At 45.5% G+C, this 23,164-nt stretch overlaps 1 protein-coding gene across 4 annotated transcripts; it reads right to left on the reverse strand.

Annotated features, from left to right (window-relative positions):
- Positions 1–161: 161 nt before the first annotated feature.
- Positions 162–22,725, reverse strand: afap1l1a (actin filament associated protein 1-like 1a). Of its 4 annotated transcripts, none has more exons than XM_079167017.1 (19): positions 22,609–22,725; positions 9,316–9,441; positions 9,062–9,145; positions 8,872–8,951; positions 8,306–8,444; positions 8,043–8,138; positions 7,710–7,924; positions 7,426–7,605; positions 7,173–7,256; positions 6,486–6,561; positions 6,146–6,265; positions 5,836–6,047; positions 5,493–5,638; positions 5,292–5,364; positions 4,636–4,750; positions 2,836–3,003; positions 1,821–1,996; positions 1,604–1,726; positions 162–1,005 (listed from the first exon to the last, which is right to left on the reverse strand). In XM_079167017.1, exons 1-19 carry the CDS (start codon positions 22,649–22,651, stop codon positions 979–981), a joined length of 2,283 nt encoding a protein of 760 aa, XP_079023143.1. In that variant the 5' UTR covers positions 22,652–22,725; the 3' UTR covers positions 162–978. The 4 variants fall into 4 exon arrangements, with proteins under 4 accessions (XP_079023143.1, XP_079023142.1, XP_079023145.1 ...); XM_079167016.1 differs by having other exon boundaries at positions 7,710–7,927; XM_079167019.1 differs by lacking the exon at positions 22,609–22,725 and adding an exon at positions 12,950–13,069.
- Positions 22,726–23,164: the final 439 nt, after the last annotated feature.

Consider the following 23,164-nt stretch of genomic DNA (forward strand, 5'->3'; position numbering starts at 1 on the left):
CTTTCTTCTTCTTTGTTTTGGCTGTCATACATTGTTTGTATGAAACCATATACTGTATATTTACTTCACAGCATACCACGTGAAATTAAAAGTAATAAGTCCGTGACGGAGAATGCAAAGTATAGGTCTGTGCTGTAACAATTGATTAAAGATCACCTGTGTGAGAATAAGACACATTTATTATTCCCTTATCCGGGTAGGAGAACAGTAAAGTGCACAAGTCAACCACAGGTTCGGCAGAAGAGTTGATAAAATGACGGTGAGGGGTTTTCCCCCACTCAGAGTATTTAAGTTGTTTTGAATGTGTGACAAAAAACAGTCAAGTGGATGTAGGATTACGCAGCAGATGATTTTTTGCGGTGCAGCACGGCTTCAACCTGAGAGGAGAAGCTCATAAGTGCTGTCAGAAAAACAAATGATATCACACTCCATGGCACATAACTGAATACCACAGGTATGACTAATGATGATGAAGAGAAACAAACGTATAAAAGTATAAAACATAGTAACAGTAGTCTCTGTACAAGGCAGAAAAAAACATACTATATGGAAGGCACATTGTGGCTTAAACTACCTCCATCCACTTATTTCGCTAAAACATCACATTTCTCAAATAGCACCTTAACAATTAAACATTTCACCGTATGCAACACCGGATGAGAACGCAATCCCTTGTTGCCTTTCCACTTGCACAAACTCTTTGCTCTTTCCTGTTTGCCACATTTGAATACGTGTCGGCAGATACAATGGAAGTACTTGGCTGCACAGACAGTGAGAAGTCCCTTGTTCTCACATTTGGAGAAGTCCTTTTAGGAAGACAGAAGAGTAAATATTCAGTGAGATGTACCTCCACCTAGTGGCTGATATCTTTCATTACAGTCTTTCTGTGCTCTGGGATGTGACGTTATCCTTGGTAGGGACTGAACGTCACAAAGAAATCCATTTATTCTCTCTCCAGTCCTCTCCATGATGCGGCTCTTAGGTCTCTTTCTTTGACTCCCATTCCTGTGAAGGATGGAACATATATAGGTGATTTAGTAACACGGTGGAAATAAGGTCATCGTTCCAAGAAATTCATTTTAAATGATTGCAGTGATGAGTAATAAGCTGCACAAAAAAACCCGAATAGGAATGAATAAAACAATTTGAGTTATGCCACTGCAATGTAATAAAGAAATGTGCACGCAAACATACATAAAAAACATTATATATAAATATTTATGAGACTTGGCAATAATACATAACTGGAGCAATAAGTTAGACTATACAGCTATCAGTGATCCAATGTGTTTCTAATAAATTGTTTTTAGAAAAAAATAAAACAGAAATAAACGATACACTATTTAGGTTATGGCTGAAAATGATCCCAAACATCCGTGTGTCGTGACAGAATCCCATTTGATCATAATCACCCAACATACGCTCACACGTACCAGGCACTTAATTGTGAATGTCCATTTTGCGTGTGAACTGTGAAAACCCCATTAGATGATGTGATCATTTCCGCTGTGATCCTATCCACCCCCCTGGGAAGCCCGAGAGAGAGAGATCTGTCCGTAATGACGGGCTGAGGGATTGTTCAGGAAGTGTCCGTGAGCGTTACCTTTGCCTTCTGCATGACAGTTCCTGAAGAAGCGTAAACAGAAAGAGGTCTCCGACGCATCTCGGCTGCGCAGTTCACTGGCAAAGAATCACTGTAGATATTCTGCGTCTTTTTGCCGGAGGCCTACACAAAAAGAAAAAACAGCCAACGTGTATGAGGGCAGGTGTGCATGGAAAGATAAAGAAGTGCGTGTCTCCGCATAGAGCAACAAACGCACCTTGACTGGGGGTTTAGCATCAACAGGTGCGCCCAGCGCTCCGCCGGCCAGACTCTTCTTGAGGTTTTCTTGGACCTGAGACAGCCGGGGCTCCAGGTCCACCCTCTCCGCCTCTTTAGCTCGACAGGCCTCCTCCAGCTGGGACACGCGCTTGTTCAGGGAGAACGTCCTCCTCTCTGCTCCACAGAAACACAAGCGACACACACACACACACACACACACACACACACACACACACACACACACACACACACACAACACAATGAGACACACGAGGAACTGAAAGGTAGATTTTGTGTTTTCAAGTTCTTCTAGTACAGATTTGGAGTACTTTTACATGACTATTTCAGAAACTACTATTGTAGAAAGAGACTATTGTACTTTTTACTCTGCTACAGCTATAGATGCTACTTACTCAAATGAAAACTGAACATAAAAAACCTGTGATGAGTTTGTAAATTGTGATATATTGTTATAGATTAAACTACACGAATGTAGCGAAAGACAATCCAGTAATATGCTACATGCTACATTGTGACGCCTAAAGAGCACTTGCCATTCATTTTTCTGCTTCTACTTTTGTACTTTTACTTGTGTTTACAATCTGGTGTGCTACTTTTACTCTTCCACCACTTCTGGCAGCACACTATGTGACACTGAAGGAAATAAATCCTATTTAGAAGGAATTTTCAGAACCACGTTTTTTGGTTTTAATAATAAAAGCAATTAGACGTTTTATTTATGCCTGTAGGGATGTTGTCTTCTCACACGGCCCTCTAATAATGGAGGTCAGAGTGCAGGGTCAGACACAGAGCAGGAATACAGGACGTGCACACAAGCTGCAGACAAATACTCAACCATCAAGCTGGCAAAATGTGATTTTCTAACTCATACTTTTGCTTAGGAAGTTAATCAACATGATCGTTAACCAAGGTACATACAGTAGTGTGTTCTAGCTATGCTGTTTATTTTGCCGGATATTGCCGTCCGTCCGTTTGGCTTTGTGTCTCCTTACCGGAGGCCGTCTTCAGCTCCTCCTTCAGCTCTCTCTTCTCCTTCCGCAGGGTCACGAGTGCATTCCGTATCCCATCCCTCTCTCTTTCCAGCTCCTCTTTCTCCTGCAAGTAGCGCTTGGCATCCTCTTCCGCTCGCGTTTTCCCATACCTTCCATATTGGTTGGCGTCTGGGTAGAGATGTCAGAAGGGAGCAAAGGTGAGCAGGGGTTATGGGAAGGAGACAAAACATCTCACGGCCGTCTTTCCGTCTGTCCTTAATTAATGTCACACTCCTCGCTTGAGGAGCGTGATGCCACTTCCACCCCTTACATGAAAGCGTAGCGCACAATTTCAAACCTATCTTTCATAATTCAGACAAAGAATTATGGGAGGAAACACAGATACGATGCATGAATAACAAATAAAACACACACACACACAGACACACACACACAGACACAGACACATACTCCTGCAGAGGGAGAGGTCAGGAGGCAAGAAAAGCGGATCTAATGTGAGTGTCCAATAAATCTCAGGTTACATCCTGAAGCTTTCAGCCATGGAGAGCGCTGGCTCTTTGATGTGTCAGAACGTCACAGCGAAGGCCTGTGAAACGGCACCGAGAGAGGAGCACTGAGACAGCCGACCACGCCGATATCACGTTCCGAAACTCAGGACGCTCATCTCATCTTTTTTTTTGGGGGGGGCCAACTGACACAACGGGGCAAATGGGGGAGAGGCGAGTGAAGAGATTATGGACGGAAAGGGAGAAGAGGGGAAAAAGGGAAGTATTGAGCCGGATAAAAGCTCAAAGTTTATGACTGTTTGTGAATTGGTGCACCACTGAAAGGATTGTATGACGAGTGTGAGCTACAGCAGGAGTAGAGCTTTGCAATCTAACTCCTGTGTGACACACAACTATATTAAGAGGTGCCATCTGTATTATTCTTATTTCCCTCGAAAGGGCAGCAGGCTGCCCCCCTTATTGTTATAAATTGTATTCTTGAGAGAGACTGGTTGGTTGTGCATGATATTGTGAATATTTAAGATAAAAATGTACATGTGATTCCTTTGCCTTTGACACAGTGCGGGTCATTGAAGTGCCTCACAGCTATTGGCTCAGTGTGTTTTGGCTGACGGTGTGCAATCAACGTTCCTCACCATTATCGAAGGGGTTCTACAAAGATCACTTTTTGGTTCTTTTTTCTTCACACACTATATTATTCACCTGGGCATGACTGTTCATGTAACTGTTGGAGATGTGGGTGTGTAATGCTCGAGCAGAGATGAGGAGCGGGCTACAGATTTCTGGCAAAAATCACTTCTTTCTAACGCCGCACCCAGAAATATGTTCCACTGCTGACTCAAGTGACCTCACTTGAGTCAGCATCTCTAACCCATAGAAATGAGAAACACTGTCTCCTTTTTCATTTATAGAGCACTAATTCTAAAATGCAGAACTATGTCAATAACCTTCTGAAGCATCAGTTATTGTTACCCCACATGCTGCTTTTAGAAATCCGTAGAATGAAGACCATCCCAGCGGAAAGAGGCTTTTAGTTCTCTGCTCCTTACAAATGCAATAACATTTAGAATACCTTTGTGCTTGGCATAAAATATGTTTCCCACAGTTTCTCGCCATCATTGAACCACCAGTTCATTGTGACTGTTCTACTTGATAACCTTGCCCCTGCCATCACTCAGTTTCCACTGCATGAATAAAAATGTCAATCAATCTATCAGTATATTTCATGAGATTAGGCTCAGCATCACGGGAGGAACTCTAATGTTACTTTGGTGGACCGACTAAACATACTTACTGGAGCCCGTTCGTTTGAGGGAGACCAAAGGCTTGGTTCGGTCAGAGTCGCTGCTGGAGAAACTTGAGCGCCGTTTCCCTTGATTCCCAGACTGCTGCCTGCGGTCCTCCCCTGACTGGGTGGAGTAGAGAGGGGTTAGAGGGGACATGCCAGATGTGGGAGGATGCAAAGAGAAGGATGACGACGGAAGAAGAAGAAAAGTTTGTATATTAGGCTAAGCAATAGACTTATCTTCAAATGTATTGGTTTGAGACGTCTGAGGTGTGAGATGTTTGTGGCTCTAGGTGGTGAGAGGCATGTGTTTAAGTGCATGTCAGTGGGGTTAAGAAAGGAGTTTACAGGCTGTAAAACTGCCATGACCTCTTGCCTTCCTGTCACCAGTCTGATCAGGCTCTTTTTTTTTTCTCTCCCATGCCCACACACTGCTTTTTCTCTGGCCTACAAAAAGCCGTCATTGATGGGCATGTAACAGAGCACTGTCTGTCTGTTCGGGTGACTGAAATGGAGTGTCATTTGCAGACGGTGACAGTCCCCAACAGCTGCACACACACACACAGACATGCAGCTTCTAATCTTGTCGCATCAACGTAAGGCATAAGTCATAAGGTTTAACTGAATTTTTTTTAAAAACACGTGAGTGAGCACATGCGTCCCACCTGCATGTCCTCATTAGGGACCTCATCATATGTCCTGGAGTCTGTGTAGGTGCTGCTGGAGGATGTGGCCCACCTAGGACCAGAGAAGAAGGAGAAATGAAATCTGCACGGGAACTAAACATCATGGCATTGGTCAGTAGCCTTGCTTTGACCTCGTCTAAGTATTCCGATTCCCCCCCCTCCCCCTTGTGTCTCACTCACAGGAAGGAATGCCGTGCAGCGTTGCGGATGTTAGCGATGGTTTCCACGTCAACGTAGTCGTAGTGCAGTGACTCTGGATCTGTCGCGGAGCCCGTCTCTGCCAAGAGGACGCCGAGCCACCTCCCGAGTTCCTCAGAGCTGCTCGCCTAAAAAGAGAAGGGACACATGAGATTTGAGTTTCCACACTAAAATTGTCTGTAAAGTTGAGACAAACTGCAGGGTGCAGCGGTAAGTCTCTGTGGGTTCGTCACTAAAAGCGACCCCCAAGTCATTTGACCTCTTGTCAAAATAAAAACAATGATTAGTGCAGCTTTAACTAATCGACAAATGCTCGGTATTTCACCTCCAGAGCAGCCACCGCCGCGCAGTTCCGTAGGATTCGGAAGGCAAAGGGATGTTTGGGTCCCAGCCCCGGGACCACCTCGCAGCCGTGGAGAGGAAGTGAAGGCAGGAAGGTCCGAGCGTCTCCTTTGTCGTTGTAGAAGTGCAGGGAGCCTTTGCACACACAGCACCACTGCTCCCGCCACACCTGATTCACCAGCACCGACACGTAGCCTGCACGGTGAGGAGGGGAAAAAATGAGCGAAGAATGAGATTTAAGAGGTCTGGGGACCTAAGGAGATCTAAAGAGCGTCAGTGAGTTGGGGTCTGACCTCGTCGAGGGTCGGTGTAGGAGGTCCGGGGATCTCCTGGCCGAGGGGGCTTCTTCTTGGAGAAGCTGATGATACGCGTGATTTTGCGGCCCGCAGCGAAAGCCCCTCGCTTCACCTTGCCTGCATCAAAAATGAAAAGATTAAACAGTTGCTTTTTGTCCCGATGTATCTTTGGCATGTGGGAACTGTAATTAGTAAGTAAGTTACGTGATGACAACTGGACAAAGTTATTTTCTGATAACTTGAGATGGATAGCAAATGGGGGAAAAAAAAGCTAAAGTTACAGTATATCTTTTTTTAACAGGCTGCTGTGTTGATTTGAGGCCGTTTCCTGTCTCACCATTCTCTCGGCAGTTCTCTACAGTCGACACACCCACACTGTCCGAGTCTGATGTGTTCCTCTCTGCAGACAGCCTCTGAGGAAGAAGCACACAAACACAGGTTTAGACTTTCAACAGTGGAGTCTAAGTCCCCACACGGGATCTGTCTGTCTGCCAGGATCAAACCACAGCAAACATGTCTTAATTAAAAGCTAAATGACTACAATAGAGAGAATTTGTTATCAAGCTTACATGTATCTGCTTTCACATCAAGGTGTAATTAGACAAACAGACTTATCCTCTTGCCTTTTTCTCCTAACAACTCTATAACGGCTCCTTTCTCTTCATCCTGTGCTTTCATTCATGAAAGGGCCTTTTGCACTTTATGTTCTGACAGGTTGGTAAGCTTTAAAGAAAGGATGTGCCTGCTCCAACACTGACTCACCACCACCCCTATCATTGCTGCCTTAACACCCAATTACACGGCATATGTCCCCTTTGTTCCGCAAGCCAAACACAGGTATCACTGTTTACTGTGTCTCGCCCCAAGCAATTGTTTAGGAAAAATTGATGGTGACAACACAATTGGTGCATGCCGCCGACTTTTCATCACCTCAGCTACAAAGATGAATTATGTCTCGGGGATAAAAAAAAACAAAAAACGACAGGAGCGTTCCAACGCAAACATCCTCTCCTCCTGCACTTACCTTGTCAAGTTCAGTTTTTCTTGGAATGATGGGAGATGCAGATTCCTCAGGCCCGGCGCTCTGACCGCTCACCTCTCTAACAACCTGTGTGTGGGAGGGTAGTTTACATGTGTCACTCTAGACAGTACGCTTTCTTTTGAGGTTTTTGTGAGTGTCCACAACGTCAAAAAACTGCTTCCGGCGACTGTCGACAAGATTGATGGCTGTGTCTGTGTCCCTGCATGCAAACATGTCATTTCAGAGTGTAGCTCACCCTGAGCCATCTGTGGGCCTGCTCCTTGCTTTGCACAGCCAGCACCAGTGCATCTCCATTGGGTAAGGTGAAACGGAGTTCATGGTGCTTCCTCTTGCTGTCTTTGGGTGCGTAGACCACGGCGCATTGGGGCAGGAGCAGGTCCACATAGGGGTTTGTGTCCTTAGAGCTCTTATAGCACTGCAGAAAGGAGGACACATAGGATACTCTACGTTAAAGAAGAGAAGAAGAAATGCATGATTCCTGCTTTCCCGAGGATTTCAATCGAATGTACAGCCTCCCACCTGTAGTCTGTTCTCCCGTATGACGGTGAGCTGTTTCGCCCACTGGCCGAAACGTTTCTTCCGCAGCAGGAAGGCGCAGATGCGACAGTCCCTGGCAGGAGGCATGGAGCTCTCATCCGAGGGCCACTGATGAGTGAGTCCGACGCCGGGGCTCCTCTCCTCCTCGTCCTCCTCGTAGGACTCGTAGGAACTGCTCAGAGCATCGGAGTCGTTGTCTGCTAGGGGCAACAACAGAGAAGACAAAGTGCGTTATTTGTTGTAAAAAAAAAAAAAAAGGCAGGTTTTATTCTGTAATATTATTAATTTTAGGGGGTGACATTGTTCTCAACTCACATGAGTTCTTGCGGTGCGTGTTTATGCAGGTAGTGGGGTAGTTGTTTTCAGCGTCTTCATACCCATCCTCTATAGAGTTGGGAGGGCTAGGCCTGACTGAAAATGAAAGAGAAAAAAAAAAAATCCCTAATTACTCCTTATGTTCCATCGTGCACTTTAATTCAACTTGTGCTTCGTAATTACAGACATGGAGTTTTTTTTTTTTTTTTACAGCTACGTTACACTAAGGACCCCGAGTTCAGCAGGGGCGGGAAGATGCTGACCTCGTGTGATGATGTACTCGGGCAACTTGCCAGGACTGAGGGGCACTGCCTCCTCATAATAATCCTCGGGAGGAGGTGTTGTGGGCAGAGGGGGAGGAAAGTTCGCTGAGCGCGGGGCTGGCGAGCCTGCACAGTTCTGCTAAGAGAAACACACAAAACACAGCTCTCAAATTCCCCTCATAACCATGAAATAGAATTGTTTCCCCCACAGCCTATGAACTACATCATCAAAGAGATACAGAGTAAAACCCTCAAAATGATATCCATAAATTAGACACATGGGCTCTGGGCGGGCCCCTCTATCTTAACTCTTCCAACAGCTTGCCGACTGATGAGCATGTGTGCGTGGGAAACCCCCACAACATGGAACACAATCTCTGTTTTCTCTTTGCTTTCTCCACACAAGTCATTAAGATGTGTATTAGTCTTGTGCAAAGTTGGATTCGGATGGTGAGAGCTGAAAAGACGGACGGCAAACAGCATACATCCCACACACACACACACACACACACACTGTGTCAAATGTAACTGATCTTTCTGGAACGGACTACATCTCGGCAACTTGCCTGATTTAAAGTGTCCGTCTGCGTGTTCTTGTCTTCTTTCAGATCATCTGTAACATCCTTTAGGTCTCCAAGCTGGCAATCTATAAGAGACAACAACTGAGACTTATATACAAAGAGAACATGATATTTGTAGCTTATTTATATAGGAGCGCTGAACATTTTACAGCTACGCGTTGGAGCTCAAACTCACCAAATGTCTCGAAGAGGGACTCTACGAAGCTGGTGCCATTTCTGTACACTGCTGAGTTCATGTAGATGTAGTCTGTTCCTGAAACTGGAGGAAAGGAAAGAGAGATTTTCAGATGTCGAGTGCATTGCACATTTATATCATGTGTAAAACCCCTCGGAGAGTCTACATAAAACCCGGACAAATCAAGAGAATGAAAAACACAGAAAGACACCGACAGACAGTCCCTTCATCAGTCTTTCCTCTTCATCACTGACCTGATGGCTGTATCTGCTGCAGGAGGTTCCACACGGAGGTCTTCTTCTCCTGCGTGGAGGAGCTGAGGCTCTCCTGGTCCAGCATCTGCAGCAGGACGCCCAGCTCACTCACCAACACCTCCATCGCTGCACAGAGCGGGGCAAAGGTCAGCAGGGGGGGGGGGGGGGGTTGCACGGCTTCAGTTTATCAGTCGAGGGCAGAGGTCAGACGGACAAGTCTAAATAAACCAAAGGGGTGTATGTTATAGAGCCTCTTTCTCCGTCTCTTTCTTTCATTTTCTGTCAGTTTGTCAATCTGCCACCTTATCACACAGTCTCCCTCCTCTCCTCCTCGCTCAGTTACAAGCCAGACTAAACAAGAGCAAAAGGCTGGTGTGACAGGAAACATGTTTGCTAATTGCTCATTAACCCAGAAAATGGAAATGAAGCTTCCCAAAATAACAAATCGTACACAGAATAACAATATCCCGCACAAGGAGCAAAGAAAACCCAGTGTTGTCTTTCAGCAGCAGCTCTGAAATGCTGCTGGCTCAGGCACGATTTGGCACGAACCCAAACTTCAATCAACTGTCGCTCTCAATGCTAAGAAGGTAAATTAAGCGCGCTGCCAAGACCGTACAGATGTTGGCAGAAATGTGAGATTCTGACAAGAATAACCAAAGCACCGCTTTACAGAGCCCAGAGCACCTGATCTTTATCCAACACTGGAGAGATTTAAAGTCCAGGCCTCACAAAAGCCCAAGCTGACTCAGGCAGGCAGACCTCCTGCAATACGCATTCTTCCCGGGGGGGATCTCCAGGTTCTGTAACACTTTGAGAACTCGGCATATCGGAATATATGATCCTCCACATCGCATGTTGATCTGGTCCACTCCCTGTTTTCAGAACAGAAGTTAAATAAACCCTCTCACTCCCCTGGCTGCTGGATGTCCTGGGAACAGGTCTGCAACCTGCTGCTGATGTGTGTGGTGTGTGTGTGAGTGTGAGTGTTTGGATTCCTCCTTTATCGGACTCTCTGCCAGACACAAACAAATGAGCAGTCAAAATTGATTCTCCCTTCTTTCTACCGTTTTCATAGCTTCTTCTCTATTCTTTCCCTCTGCATTGTCGTATCCTAGAGCACACTTCTCTTCCCCTATAATCCTGAAAATCCCAAGCAAAAAAAACCTGACAACTGGCTGAGTCCCCCCCCCACCACACACACACACACACACACACACACACACTCTTCCCATCCCCTCCATCTCTTTCTCTCACCCCACCCCAACCCCCACCCCATTTTCACAGTCCAGTCGCATTAGACCTGCTGAACCGTGCATCTTGCTCGGGTCATCCACAGGACAGCTGCTGAGCCAGAAAAGTTTTTTGTTCGGCGGGCGGTCATATGGCGACAAGTAAACAAACACAAAATACACACATACACACACACAGACACACTTGTATGATGTGTATTTAGTGGGGCGTGTAAAGGTGAACTTTTGGTGCACCTGACAACATGCCAGCCCGTTGTGTGAATGTGCCAGTTTGAGCAGCACCCGGATGAGTTGAGGCAGAACGCTGGAATCTTAGATGCATCACTCTGACACAGCGAGCTTGTATGTAATCACCACTGACAGGCAGAGGTCTTGATAATCTGGAAGATGTATGCGTTTGTAACCGGGGGTTTCGTTCTACATTTTCAGACTGCTCCCATCCCTAAAGACAGACATACTTTCCTGAGGTGGGTCTTCCTATGGGCTCCGCAATGCTCTGCCAAGGTTACAGTCAAGAGTAAATAGAGCTACACTCGGTGTGTGTGTTCGCCTGCGTCCGCTCCACCGCCGCTTCGCTAGTGCGGTTTCCTTCTATTGTTACAAAAAGGCCGCTCGCGCTCTGAGAAGTGGGCATGAGGAATTAATTGGCGCAGGGACCTGGAATGTCTCCACATTAAGCTCCGATTTACCCAAGGGAAATGAGGAAGTGGGCGTCGGGGACGGGGAGGAAACTCATCAGAGTGGGATGTTTTGGCCCAGCGAGTGTTGTCTCTCCGCCAGAGGTTCCAGCTGTTTAGAATCTGGCTGCAGCGCACCGCTGGGCTTCCCCTGACCTAGTGGGAGACCGAACCTTATCCACAGCATGACTCATCGACGGCAGGGAGAAAGCTGAAATTCACACCGGTCAGCATTAAATCAAATCTAACTCAGAAATCGAGGTGTTGCTTTCAAGGAGTTGGCGTGAAGCAGATCGCAACGCTCATGAAGCCATTTCACCGTATCACTTGGACTTAGCGCTCTAAGAAAAGCTTATTATAACGCTTATTATAACGACTACAGCGTTATTCCGCTTGTGCCAGAATGAGCAAAGAGGAATTACTGCAGAGTGTTTGGCATGCGAGGCCCGTAAGACCACCCTTAAATCCTCAGCCTTGCCTTGGTAATTGACACCACACTACTCAAAAGAGTTCTCGCTCATCTAAAACAGCACGTGACCCTTTAAATCTCTGCAGCAACTCTCTGTGTGTGTGTGTGTGTGTGTGTGTGTGTCTTTGATGTCTTTAGAAGTCAGATAAAACAGATTGCGAGCCAAGCACCTGAGGGAAACTACACACAAGCTTGAATAAGATAGTAACGCTACATGAAAACGGGTTTATGCTCTGGGTGAAATTGGAATTGGATTACTTTACTTTTTCATCCATCAGAGAAAATGTAAGTCAACAAAAGATGGGTGCATTTAGTGCACCATGCAGGAATGCGGCGGGCCATTCAAAGCTCAAACATTTACCTCCTCACACTTGTCTGACAATTGCCGTTAAACACCAGGCACATTCCTCACCTTGTTAATAGTGCAAGACTCTGCAGAAAAAATGTCTTTGTGTCAGCGTGCAAATAGTAGCGAGGCCGAGACAGAAGTTTGTTTGCCAGTGCGGACTCAGACCTTTAAAAGAGGCTTTCGTGAGCAAAACTTCTGTACAATCTGATTGAGGGAGAGAGAGAGAGGGGAGGGAGAAGGGGAGGGGGTTGGGGTGAGTAATGTCAGCAAGTGGAGCACCTGTGCCAACACGTCCAACAAACCCTGATATAAAGAATGATGTGACCTCGATCGGGTGCACAGGTTTGTTCTCCTCCCTCCTTTTAATGCCAAAGGCTTTCTTCATGCTGAGCTTACTTATCTTGCCTCACATCGCACAAACACACACACACACACACACACACACACACACACACACACACACACACACACACACACACACACACACACATAACCTAAAAATGAGACAAAATCCACTCATTCGGCAGCAACTCTGTTTCACAATATTGTTGCAGGCAGACATTCCAGCTTAAGAGTCTCAAGTGGCTTAGAAAAATGCAAAGTTTCACTATTGAGTCTGGGTGGCAGACTGCTGCTTTCTCAACAATTCAACATTGCTGCCTTTGGAATTCCAGCAAGCTGGCACGATGCTTCAGGCACGAAGCGAACATCACCTGATGTCTGGCGTTCAGTCTGATGTTTAAAACACCTCCAACACGCGCACGTGTCCTCACATTGGTCCGTATATTTACAAATCTTTTGCAAATCCTCGCACCTCCTTTTTGCCTAAAGATACCTGCTGAGGTAATATCCTGACAAGCTACAAAGGCTTCCCCTCAACGCTTACCCTCGACAGCGGTGGATGAGAGTCCCACCATCTTCCAAGGTTACGAAGGAGACAAACCGGCTCATTCAGACACGGGCAGATAGTGCCGGAGATATTCCCGAGTCGGAGCCTCTCCGTGGGCTTGGTCCTGTGAAGTCTTTGTGTTGGAGGTGAGCTATAGTCTGCCCACTGCTGAATTCACACTTCTTTTACCTCTCCCTTCCTCCCTCTGATCTGTTATCTCCCTAAACCTCCCTCCCACTCGGCCTCCCCTCCTCTCTTGTCTTTTTTTGGGGGGTGGGGTGTGTGTGTGTGTGTGTGTGTGTGTGTGTGTGTGTGTGTGTGTGTGTGTGTGTGTGTGTGTGTGTGTGTGTGTAAAGCCCCCTCCGCTGTAATCCTGGGGATCGTGTAGCACCTGGGAACTAGGCTGGCTGTGTAAACACACACATGTCGACTAATGGCTAACCCACATTCTTTATTCTTTCACATTCTTTCCCACAATACATTATCAACCTTTAACTAGTTGCACATAAAGGCTGCCATCCAGATGATGCCAGTGAACCTGCCGACATGCCAGACACAGCGAGGCATTGTACCTCTACTTTACATCAGAGCATCTTTAACAGGGTTGCTTTCTGATGAAGATAGCGGGAAAATGGGAGATTGAGTCAAGGCTTTGGATTGGAGGTGAGGCAAGCCGAGACTTTTCGGATGACTTGTTGCCTCGAGGCGGACTCATGTGCCCCAACACGATGCGACACGCTGCCTTTGGATCGCACGGGGCACTAACGCTGCACAAACAAACCCATGAGCGCACGCAGACAGGTACACAAGCGTACGCACGGCAACGCAGGACCGCACACGCACAGACAAAACACACTGCTGAGTCTCTGAGTGCAGGCTTTCACTGTATGTCAGCTGTAGAATGAAAACAGTGTCAGCTGGCTGCAGGGCTGCCTGGTGCACAACCATCACTGTGTCAGATGAATACAGAAAATGTAAAAATATAAGACCACCCTTTGTTTTGAATCCCAGTTGGACCCCGTTTTGCTCTCGCCTATTGAACACTCTTTAGTTAAAATGAATTTTGGGAAATATGCTTATTCACTTTTCTTGCCGAGCGATTGGCGAGAAGATCAGAGCCGCTCTCACATCATTATGGTCAACAGGAAAATGGTTAGCTTAGCTTAGCGCAAAGACTGGAAGCAGGGATATGACGTGGTAATGCTAGTTATGCTAAGCTAAACTAACGTCATACAATGGTATCAATCTACTCTATGACGTACTAATACTAATTACTGTACTTATTCACAAAACAATACATTTTTTCAAAACTTTTTTTATAGATAAACACATAAACGTATTTCCACAACCTTTTTTTTATTCAATTTGACCCGAGAAGCAAACGATAAATGATAAATGTTGTCAGAACACAAGCGAAGAACTTAAAAAATTGTCCAACTAGCAAGATTTTGATTGAAATCAGATCAAAGGAAAATAAAACAAGGAGACAAATATGACTATGAGATTCATTTTCAGTTTTGGTACTTAAAGTGTTTGATACTTGATGCAACAGATGCATTTGGTTCACTGGCCAAAAGTTGCTCAGGTTAGAGACCCCACTGCCACAAAACCGTCAAAAATGTGTAGAAAAAAAGATACCAACAGAGTTAACGGTGATCTCGATGAGGGACACTGCAGAAATACCTCTAGACAATGACTGATGAACGAGTCATACGCTGCACATATACAGAGGATTTCAAAACAAAATTCCAAAGATGTCCGTGTAGATAAATGGAGAAGTAATTGCCTAAAAGTGCAGACAGGAAGTCCCCCGACCATCTTGATGCACATTCCCTGAGGCATTTCTAGTGTTTCCCAACTTTTCCCAAAATCCTCTCTTACTGTGACAAATGCCACAGACACACCGTGCTCGACTTGGTTATGGGCTGACAAACCAATCCTCACTGTGACTGAAATGTGACCTCTGACCTCTTTAGTAAAGCTGTGAACTCACACTAGCAGACCACGGATGCCAGAGGAGGGACTGGGAAAGCGCACCATGTTGTAAGAAACATCCCTATTTCTTCACCTGATGACTGGGTACAACCGCTCTCATGTGTGATGCGTTCAGGGCAGACGTATTCCGGTAACGGCTAAAACACGATGGACTATTACTCTAGAAAATAGATGTGTTTTTTTTTTACAGATTTACAGTGAGTGGCGCTAATCAAGTCCAACAACACAAAACATAGTTAAAAGCAGAAAGTGGGGTAACTCTTGCTAGACAAAGCTGCTGTGAGGAACTCAAAACAACCGTACCATCTGCGACTCCACAAGAGATCAGTATCTAATGAAAACCGCTGGGCTTTTCTTGGAAGTCTCCCCTTCCTTATTGTCTTTGGACATGTTGGATATACAGCCATTTCCCAACCTGATCCGACATGAAAGAGACCTGCAGGTTGAGGACTTTGGGGTGTCCACACACACACACACACGCATATAGTGTGGGATTCTTTCTTAAGACAAGCAGAACAATATGACACAGCAACTTTTGAAAGGAAATGAAAACCTTTTTTTTTTTTTAATGTGCGTGTGTGAAAGAGCAGAATCTTATCTCATGTTAAGTGAGTCACAAAGGCTTTTAAGTTAAGAGACGGCACAGTTCGAATGCTATCTTCATGGCATGCGAGGGTTATCTAAATACCACCATCCAACTCATCAAAGCTGGGACGTGCATCTGAAACATAACATTAAGACAGATGAAAAAAAAAAAATGGATGTCACATCTGTCTTATCGCGCTCATAAGCTCTATATAAATCACTGAGGTGTGTGTAGACATCACATGTTAACATGAGGTAAGCCAGATGACCAGATGTGCTTGAGGTTTTTAATTACATTACGAGCTGTGCCAACAGTGTCGTCTCTCGCGGGCCTGTGCCCCATCACGAAGAAATCTGCTCACACAGCTACTACCTCAGATTCCAGGCATTTCCAAAGTCTGACGCTTCTCCTCTCCCCAGCTCAAAAAAACAAGCCTGGGCATTTTCAAGCTGATCTCACCGGAGCGCACGACAGGTAAACAGAGACTGTATCAGTTTATCGGAAAATAAATCAGTAAGATGTGACCTGGCTGTCTTTTTGCTACCGTTTGGCCGGTGCATTCGGCATTTCGAGTAGGATTTTGGGGTGGATGAGCGCAGCCTGGTTCAAATCTGAGGTCATATTTCTGAATGGCGCAGATTTCTTGAAGTCGCCATCGTCACGTGGACCGCTCCAAATGAATGCAAACGTTGTTCTGGATCTGCTGGATGTGTAATTAGGCGACCGTTTGCTGGCAAGTTTTATTGAAGACCCCTAGAGAGCGATTCGGATCTTCTTCCGCATGATGCCAACAAAACACTCTTCCTGTCCTACGTCAATTAATGGGCTGACCAGCTGCATGGGGATGCCCCATATGCTCCCTATAGAGATGCACTTCCTCCCTTCCCTGATGACATCACTTATCACCTCCGGCCTTCTGTTTCCTCTTCCCGTCAGCTGACCCGCTCCCACTTTTACTGTACCGTCTCTGGTGACCCCACTCTCAATGCTCCGTCTAGATCCGAGGCCAGATAGAATTGAACGGGCCCCGCTTCTACAACTGCGTTTCAAAGGGATGACAATATAATGGAGCCTTTTGAATGTGCCATTACTACAAACCTTTATTTAGCTGCTGCAGGTAGCCCCCTTAGAGAGGGAGCATTCCTTTCTCATGGCTTTGCCATGCACATTTATCATGTGGGTGGACATTTTAGACAAACGCACAATGACAAACATACCAAACCCACGATGCAGAACCAGCTGAAGTCAAGGCGAGCATGTGGAAAAACTTATTTGGTTCGGAGGAGTCGTAAAAGGTGTACAAATTACGGGGAGAGAAAACATGTTCTCCCCGCTGTTTTTATGGCGCACGGGAAGATGCTGCAGGTTATCATAAAACACAGCAGGAAGCCCATCCCACACCCCACGATACACTAGTGTACGCACAAATACAATAAATACACTAGAGATGGAAACAGTCCAGGGGAATAGGCGCTTTGAATTTCTTTGTTGACACGCTAGGCAGTAGTCTGTCCTAGCTTGTTTGTTTTACTTCAGAAAGAATTGGCTGGTACATTGACTTACAGACTGACTCGAGTAAGCTGACTGCTTACTTAAAAACAACACTTCATAATCTTAAATTGGGCAAAAACCTAAAGCATTTGGAGCCGGCATTCCACAGCACAATCACTTCCAGCCTGACACCTTGTTTAAGTCTCCCTAAAGTGAATCAGTGATCATTTAAATGGGGGTTTGTGTTCGTATCCAATGTCCACAACACATTTCGAGCTTCAACGTGCATCCTCACTCGTTCCAATTAGGCCGCTCTAATGAGCGCAGAGAGAGAAATGTCCTCAAAGTCATTAGGCCTCTTAAGCGGCTGGGGCGTCTCCATGGTGATGGAGGGGGAGAATTATGGGGTTTGTGCACTCCCACTCACCTGTTTAAGCATTAACTTGGCTTTGAAGGGCATCAGTGGAGCACAGAAGCTTTTGATGTTCAGACACACAATGGGGAGAGCAGTGAGAGAGTCAAGGGCCCCGAGTTACAGGTCAGGTTAGTGAAGCAACACTGCGTTTTCCCATCCAACATCCACTACGTGTATTCACTGTGCTTTTGCATTGTTTTAGAAGGCTTTAAACTGGGATCAGATCAATGAATCTGACAGAGGTGGGGCATCACGAACCACAGAAATAATTCCATTGCGTATCGTGTGACATGAAGAAACACAAGCGTTGAGGAATCTTCTTTAGCTCATAATGTCCTGACACATTGCTAGTCGTCGTGTGACAGTATCTATTGCATCATCAAATATGCTTTGTTATAGACAGAAGGGGATTTCCCTGTCTTTTCCCAATGCATTATGGGATAGGTTAATCTCCCCAGTGACTATGAACAGGAAAAATGCAGGTATAGAAAGTGGACAGTTGGTTAGAAGTCATTTAATAGTAGCACTGGCCAGGTGGTAACAGTTGCATCATGGGTGTTTCTCAATATTGACTCAGGTCAAAGGTCACAGAGCTGACCATGCTGTAGGGGATGTCCGTCTGCTCAGCCTCCTTCCCCCTCTTTCCATCTTGTGCTCTCTGATTTATTCAGGTCTGAGATGGCACAGAGGGCTTGACTCAGCCTGCTGCCAAACAAAGGCCCTACAGTGCAGTCAGTATTATTCAGATCCCAGATCTGCCCTGAGTCCTATGAGATCACCACACTGCTATGTCTGCCTCACACAAAAGTATTCACACACTGAGAAAGATACTATTCGGCAAGTGGAAGCACTGCTTTACAGATGCTGCACAGACAAGGGTAATGCGCGCGCACACACACACACACACACACACACACACACACACACACACACACACACACACACACACACACACACACACACACACACACACACACACACACACACACACATACTTACACAAAAAGGGGAAAAGGAGCTGCTTTGTCTAGATTTGGAATTTGTCGTGTTAATGGGATTTTGACTGGAGTGCAGTGCCTTCAGTTGTTCACCAGAAAACTAGGACACACTGTGTTTTCTTGACTGAATTTTATTTAAAAAACGGAATGCATTCACCAGAGAAAACATCTGCCCCGTTATTCTGAATTTAAGCGATTATTATCTCAGAATTCAGAAAAAAAACTTTCGATGGATTTCTAGTTTTTTTTTACTTCTGGAGAACAGAGCTTCGGTTGAGTTCAGCCAGGGCAAACCCCGGCGACAGGGGGGCGTCTTATCATGTTCCATCCCACTGTCGATGAAATCACCTTCACTTCTGTTTGACAAAAGCTTCAACGCAGCGCCGGCATCCGTATTCCCATGCAAACCGCGCTCATGCAAACCGCGCTCATGCGGGTCCTGAAAAATATGGCAGCATTGGAAAACAGTGATATAAGGCACTGAATTAGAGGAACTCATTGTTTAACACGAGACAAGAATTAGCTAGCTAGCGCATCCCGGAGTCCCTTCGCCTCACTCTCAGCGCTATCTGTACTGTTAGAACTGCTGAGCTGGATGCACCCTAAGGCCAACAAATTCCAATTATATACATGTTTATGAATCATATTATGGCTGATGTCAAGTAACATTTAGTAAACCTAACTGACAACCGGTAAGGTAACTCTTATGCTAATTAAGTCTCTCCCTGTGAGTATATCTTGCTTGTACCTGTATGCAGAGTCACTTTTCACCCTGTGCAGCAGAGGAAACACCATATTTCTGAGTGTCACACACTGCTGTAATGTTGTGCAGCATATCTCCATGGAAACCCTTTACAAACAGCTGTGCAGAGAATGACCACTGCCTATGCACAATGCACTTATGCACACACACACACACACACACACACACACACACATATATATACTCTGCACATCTCTCAGACATATGAATCATAGTGATCTCCTCATCACCCAAGGGTGAAAGAGGGGAATTCCACTTCTTATAGGGCTGGTCCAAAATCATCCATGATTTACAGCTCATGCTTGATGGGGCACATCACACTCCATGCAATATAATGTATGTATGAGCGTCGACATGTCTGCACACTAAATGTATGGCTAAAAACTCTTGATAAAGTCTGATAGGGCAAACAAAACAGGGGAATTTATGAACCTTACATGTATAATTAAAAGCGTACACGGAAAGGGAGATTCCCTCTCCTGATATCTCATTATTATTATTATTATTATTATTATAGCTGGTGCTTCAATTGGTTGGAATAACGCAGCATTTACCAAGCGCTGCAGGGAGAGTAGACAGGAGCTCCACTGGAAACAGCATTACAACAGTCTAGTGGGGCCACAGACAGCTATTGAAAAGTCCAATCAAAAGATGTCATTTTGGATATTTAAATGAAGTTGAAGATTGAAAGTCGATGCCCAAACAATCTGTGATTAACTAAAAGTAGCGATGCTGGACTACAGGCTGTGCTTCTGTTGTTGTGAAGGCTACGGTTTGCTTGGTCTCCATCAGAAAGAGGTTTCCAACTGAGCATTTGATAGCGTTCTAGTTTAGTTACATTTGCTAGACCACAGTTAAGACCCAGGTTGTAAAACACTGAAGTAGTCTTTTAAGAAAGATACAAACTTGAGAGTCAAGTTACTTCCACAGACTCTGCTCTCGCTCTGTGGAAATGCAGATCCCAGCATGCACAGTAATGAGTAACACAAATGCACACACAGTGAGGTCGCCGACCCCCGGCTCGATGACGACAGCAGACTGCATTTTAAGTTGTGCCCCTTTGACCCTGCTAACCTGGAACCACTGACACCATGTTTTAATTCAACTCGTAACAATTCGAATCCCTGTTTACTCTCAAACGCGTTCTCCACAACGTCCACGAGCTCGAGGACTAAGATTTGTACACACAGGTTCTCTTTTCATAGATTTCTGAGTGGAATGTGAATATGCGTAGCAAACCATCTCATTAGCGGAATGACATATTTGGAGTCTAGGGATTTCATGCACGTGCATCAGACCTGTGCTCGAGTGAGCAGTGTTACATTTACATCCATCGTTGCGGGGGCCACACGGCAGATCGCGGTTCTGTCCACAAGTTCTTCCACATGCTCCGAAACAACCCGACAATAGAGACGATTCATCCGGACTGCCGGGCTAAATCACAGACGATCCCGCCGCCACCGCAATGCATCTCTGTGGGGACGGCCTCTCCCCTCTCACACCCACCCGGTGTTCCGCTGAGGCGGCCGTGGAAACAAAACTTTTATTGCACTGCTGCTGCAGCTGGCTGGGATAGAAGCTCCAAACTATTCAAGCTCATACCTGCCTCTCATCAATCTCACCGAGCTTGAGTTCTGAATTTATGTAACTCCGCACAGCAGGCTTTGAAGGATTGAAAAACAAAAAGGAACTAAAACAAAAGCGATGAATTAAAAGCTGCACTAATCGATGTTTTTACACCAACAGCGGGTCAACTGACTCATTTATACACATTTATAGACTAATCAATCAATTGGAAGAATTTTAACACTTGTAGCCTTATTTAGGACAATTCAAGGAAAAGTGATTTAGCAGCAGCCAATCAGGGGATTCATGTAAACAGCAGTGTGGTCCCCAGGGATCACCAGCCGTCACCGTGTGCTTTCTCCTGTGGCGCTTACACAAACACAAAGCTCACATTGGAAGTCAGTCGAGCAAAATTCCTGTGTGTTTGTATACTGTGTGTTGAGACACACACACACACAAACACAGACACACACACACAAGGAGTTCTCCCAACCTGGACAAGATCTAAAAATACTATACTTTGCACAGCGACTTACCAAACACACTAGTAACATCCACACAATCCACATACACTGACAAGGCGAGGACGGACGGCAAATTAGTAAATCATGGGCAGGAAAGGCAGAAGTGCATATATGCAACTGAAAAAAAAACAAAAAAATTCTTGAAGGCAAAGAGCCTGGTAAAAGGTACTGGAAAGAAAAATAATAAAGCACCATGTATGCGGTTTGTCCCATTTCCTTTCACCTCCAGTTAGTTGGCTAAATATGTGCATTAAGTTGGACGTTATAATCACTCTCACATGTTTACCTGCCTGGCGGCTGTCAACAAGTCTGTGAAAAGCACTCTCAAGCCTCTACAGCTCTAAAAGCGGTAACGTGATACGGCAACACCAGCTGAATTGTGAAAAACACGTCAAACAAACTGAAAGCAACTATGAACTGAAATCATAACTTCATATGTGAAATGCTGGGTTGGGTCACCCTGGTAATGCTGTTACTTCTAACGTCACAGCACAGAACACAAGGGGGGCAAGTGTGTTTGCTTTTAGTTACAATGTGGAAAAATGTTGTACTGTGCAGGGGGGGGGGGGGGGGGGGGGGGGGGCAACTGCACCCCTCCCAGAAGAAGAAAAACACACATGGGGCGGAAACACATGTAGTATTTCTTGCTACTCAACACAAAAGCAGAGATTTCTATGGAGAATTCCCTGCTGGCGGTGTCCAATATCAAACAATGACAGTCATGACCACCTCATCTCCACATCTCTCTCATCTCCACAGCCAGATATTTGACTTGACTCGGGATGAGTGAGCTTCACTTTCTACATCAACAATCAAACTTTGGATGAACACTTGGTTCTCTGCCTCTCCAAGCAGAACAAAGCAACGTTATTTATATGTTTAACGTGCACCACCATTGTGTGTTAGATGTATAACAGGGGGGTGGGTGGGGGGGGGACGTCTCAGACAAACTGATTGATGATTCCAAGAGTCACACAGAAAGAATAGAAATGCACTATGAGAACATATTCAGTGCAAATGGTGCAGCTGTTTAAATAAAAATGTAACGAGTAGATGAACATTTTTCCAGCAATTGTCTCATGTGTCTCAAGTGTTATGGAGCCTCAGTGAGGGTGCAGCAGTCATAGGTGTGAGGAAGAAGGAAACATACAGAGGTGGTAGGTGTGTTGGACTACCATACCGTTTTGATAGCCGCAAAACAATGACCAATTAAGACATAACACAAACATGCACGTGTGAAATTCACCTTTGCAAACCGCACAAAGTAACGCAAAACACTCACTCAAAAGTATTCATCACTTCGAGGAAGTACACTTACATTTGGTGCCGTTTGTTTCTATTCCTCTTCTGACGCTGTCCATGTTAAGAGTGAGTTGATGAAATTGAATGCGGGCCCATGAGGGAGTGAATGAGTGTGTGTGTGTGTGTGTGTGAGTGAGTGTGTGAAGGCGTGTGGAGCCACCGCTGACAGATACAGTCGGTACTCTACCGATCCGCTGGTCGGGAACCCAGAGGCGGTTTCTCCGCTGGGTCCGAGCGCCCGCATGGTGCAGTGAGCTGCCTTGTACAGCTCAGAGCTAAACAGGTGAAATGGTTCCTTAGGTTAATTAGGAGTACGCTTATTCGCTTTCATGTCGTTGGGAAGCGTAATACAAATCTGTACAGTACATTTGCAAATTAGCAAGCTGTAGCCAGGTTAGCCGGTGAGCTTAAAGAAATACTGGAAACAATGAGACAAGAATCTGTCCAAACAAAACGAAATATACGCCTAGAAGCGTTCATAAAGCTCACTAATTGACATGCATTATGTAGTTAGCTTAATTTATAGGTTACAAACATAAAAACATACATCATAGCGAATACGTCTTGTAACT

Source organism: Pholis gunnellus (genome assembly GCF_910591455.1).
Source record: "Pholis gunnellus genome assembly, chromosome: 10".
Classification (NCBI taxonomy): Eukaryota; Metazoa; Chordata; class Actinopteri; order Perciformes; family Pholidae; genus Pholis; species Pholis gunnellus.

Bases quoted from the DNA above. Each gene is read 5' to 3' on its own strand.
- afap1l1a (XM_079167016.1), bottom strand. From the start codon at position 22,651: ATGGACAGCGTCAGAAGAGGAATAGAAACAAACGGCACCAAAT. The intron at 8,445-8,871 runs GCAAGTTGCCGA...TGTTTCTCTTAG, and splicing joins AGACGGACACTTTAAATCAG to CAGAACTGTGCAGGCTCGCC. The intron at 7,257-7,425 runs GTGAGCTACACT...TCCCACACACAG, and splicing joins AGGCCCACAGATGGCTCAGG to GTTGTTAGAGAGGTGAGCGG.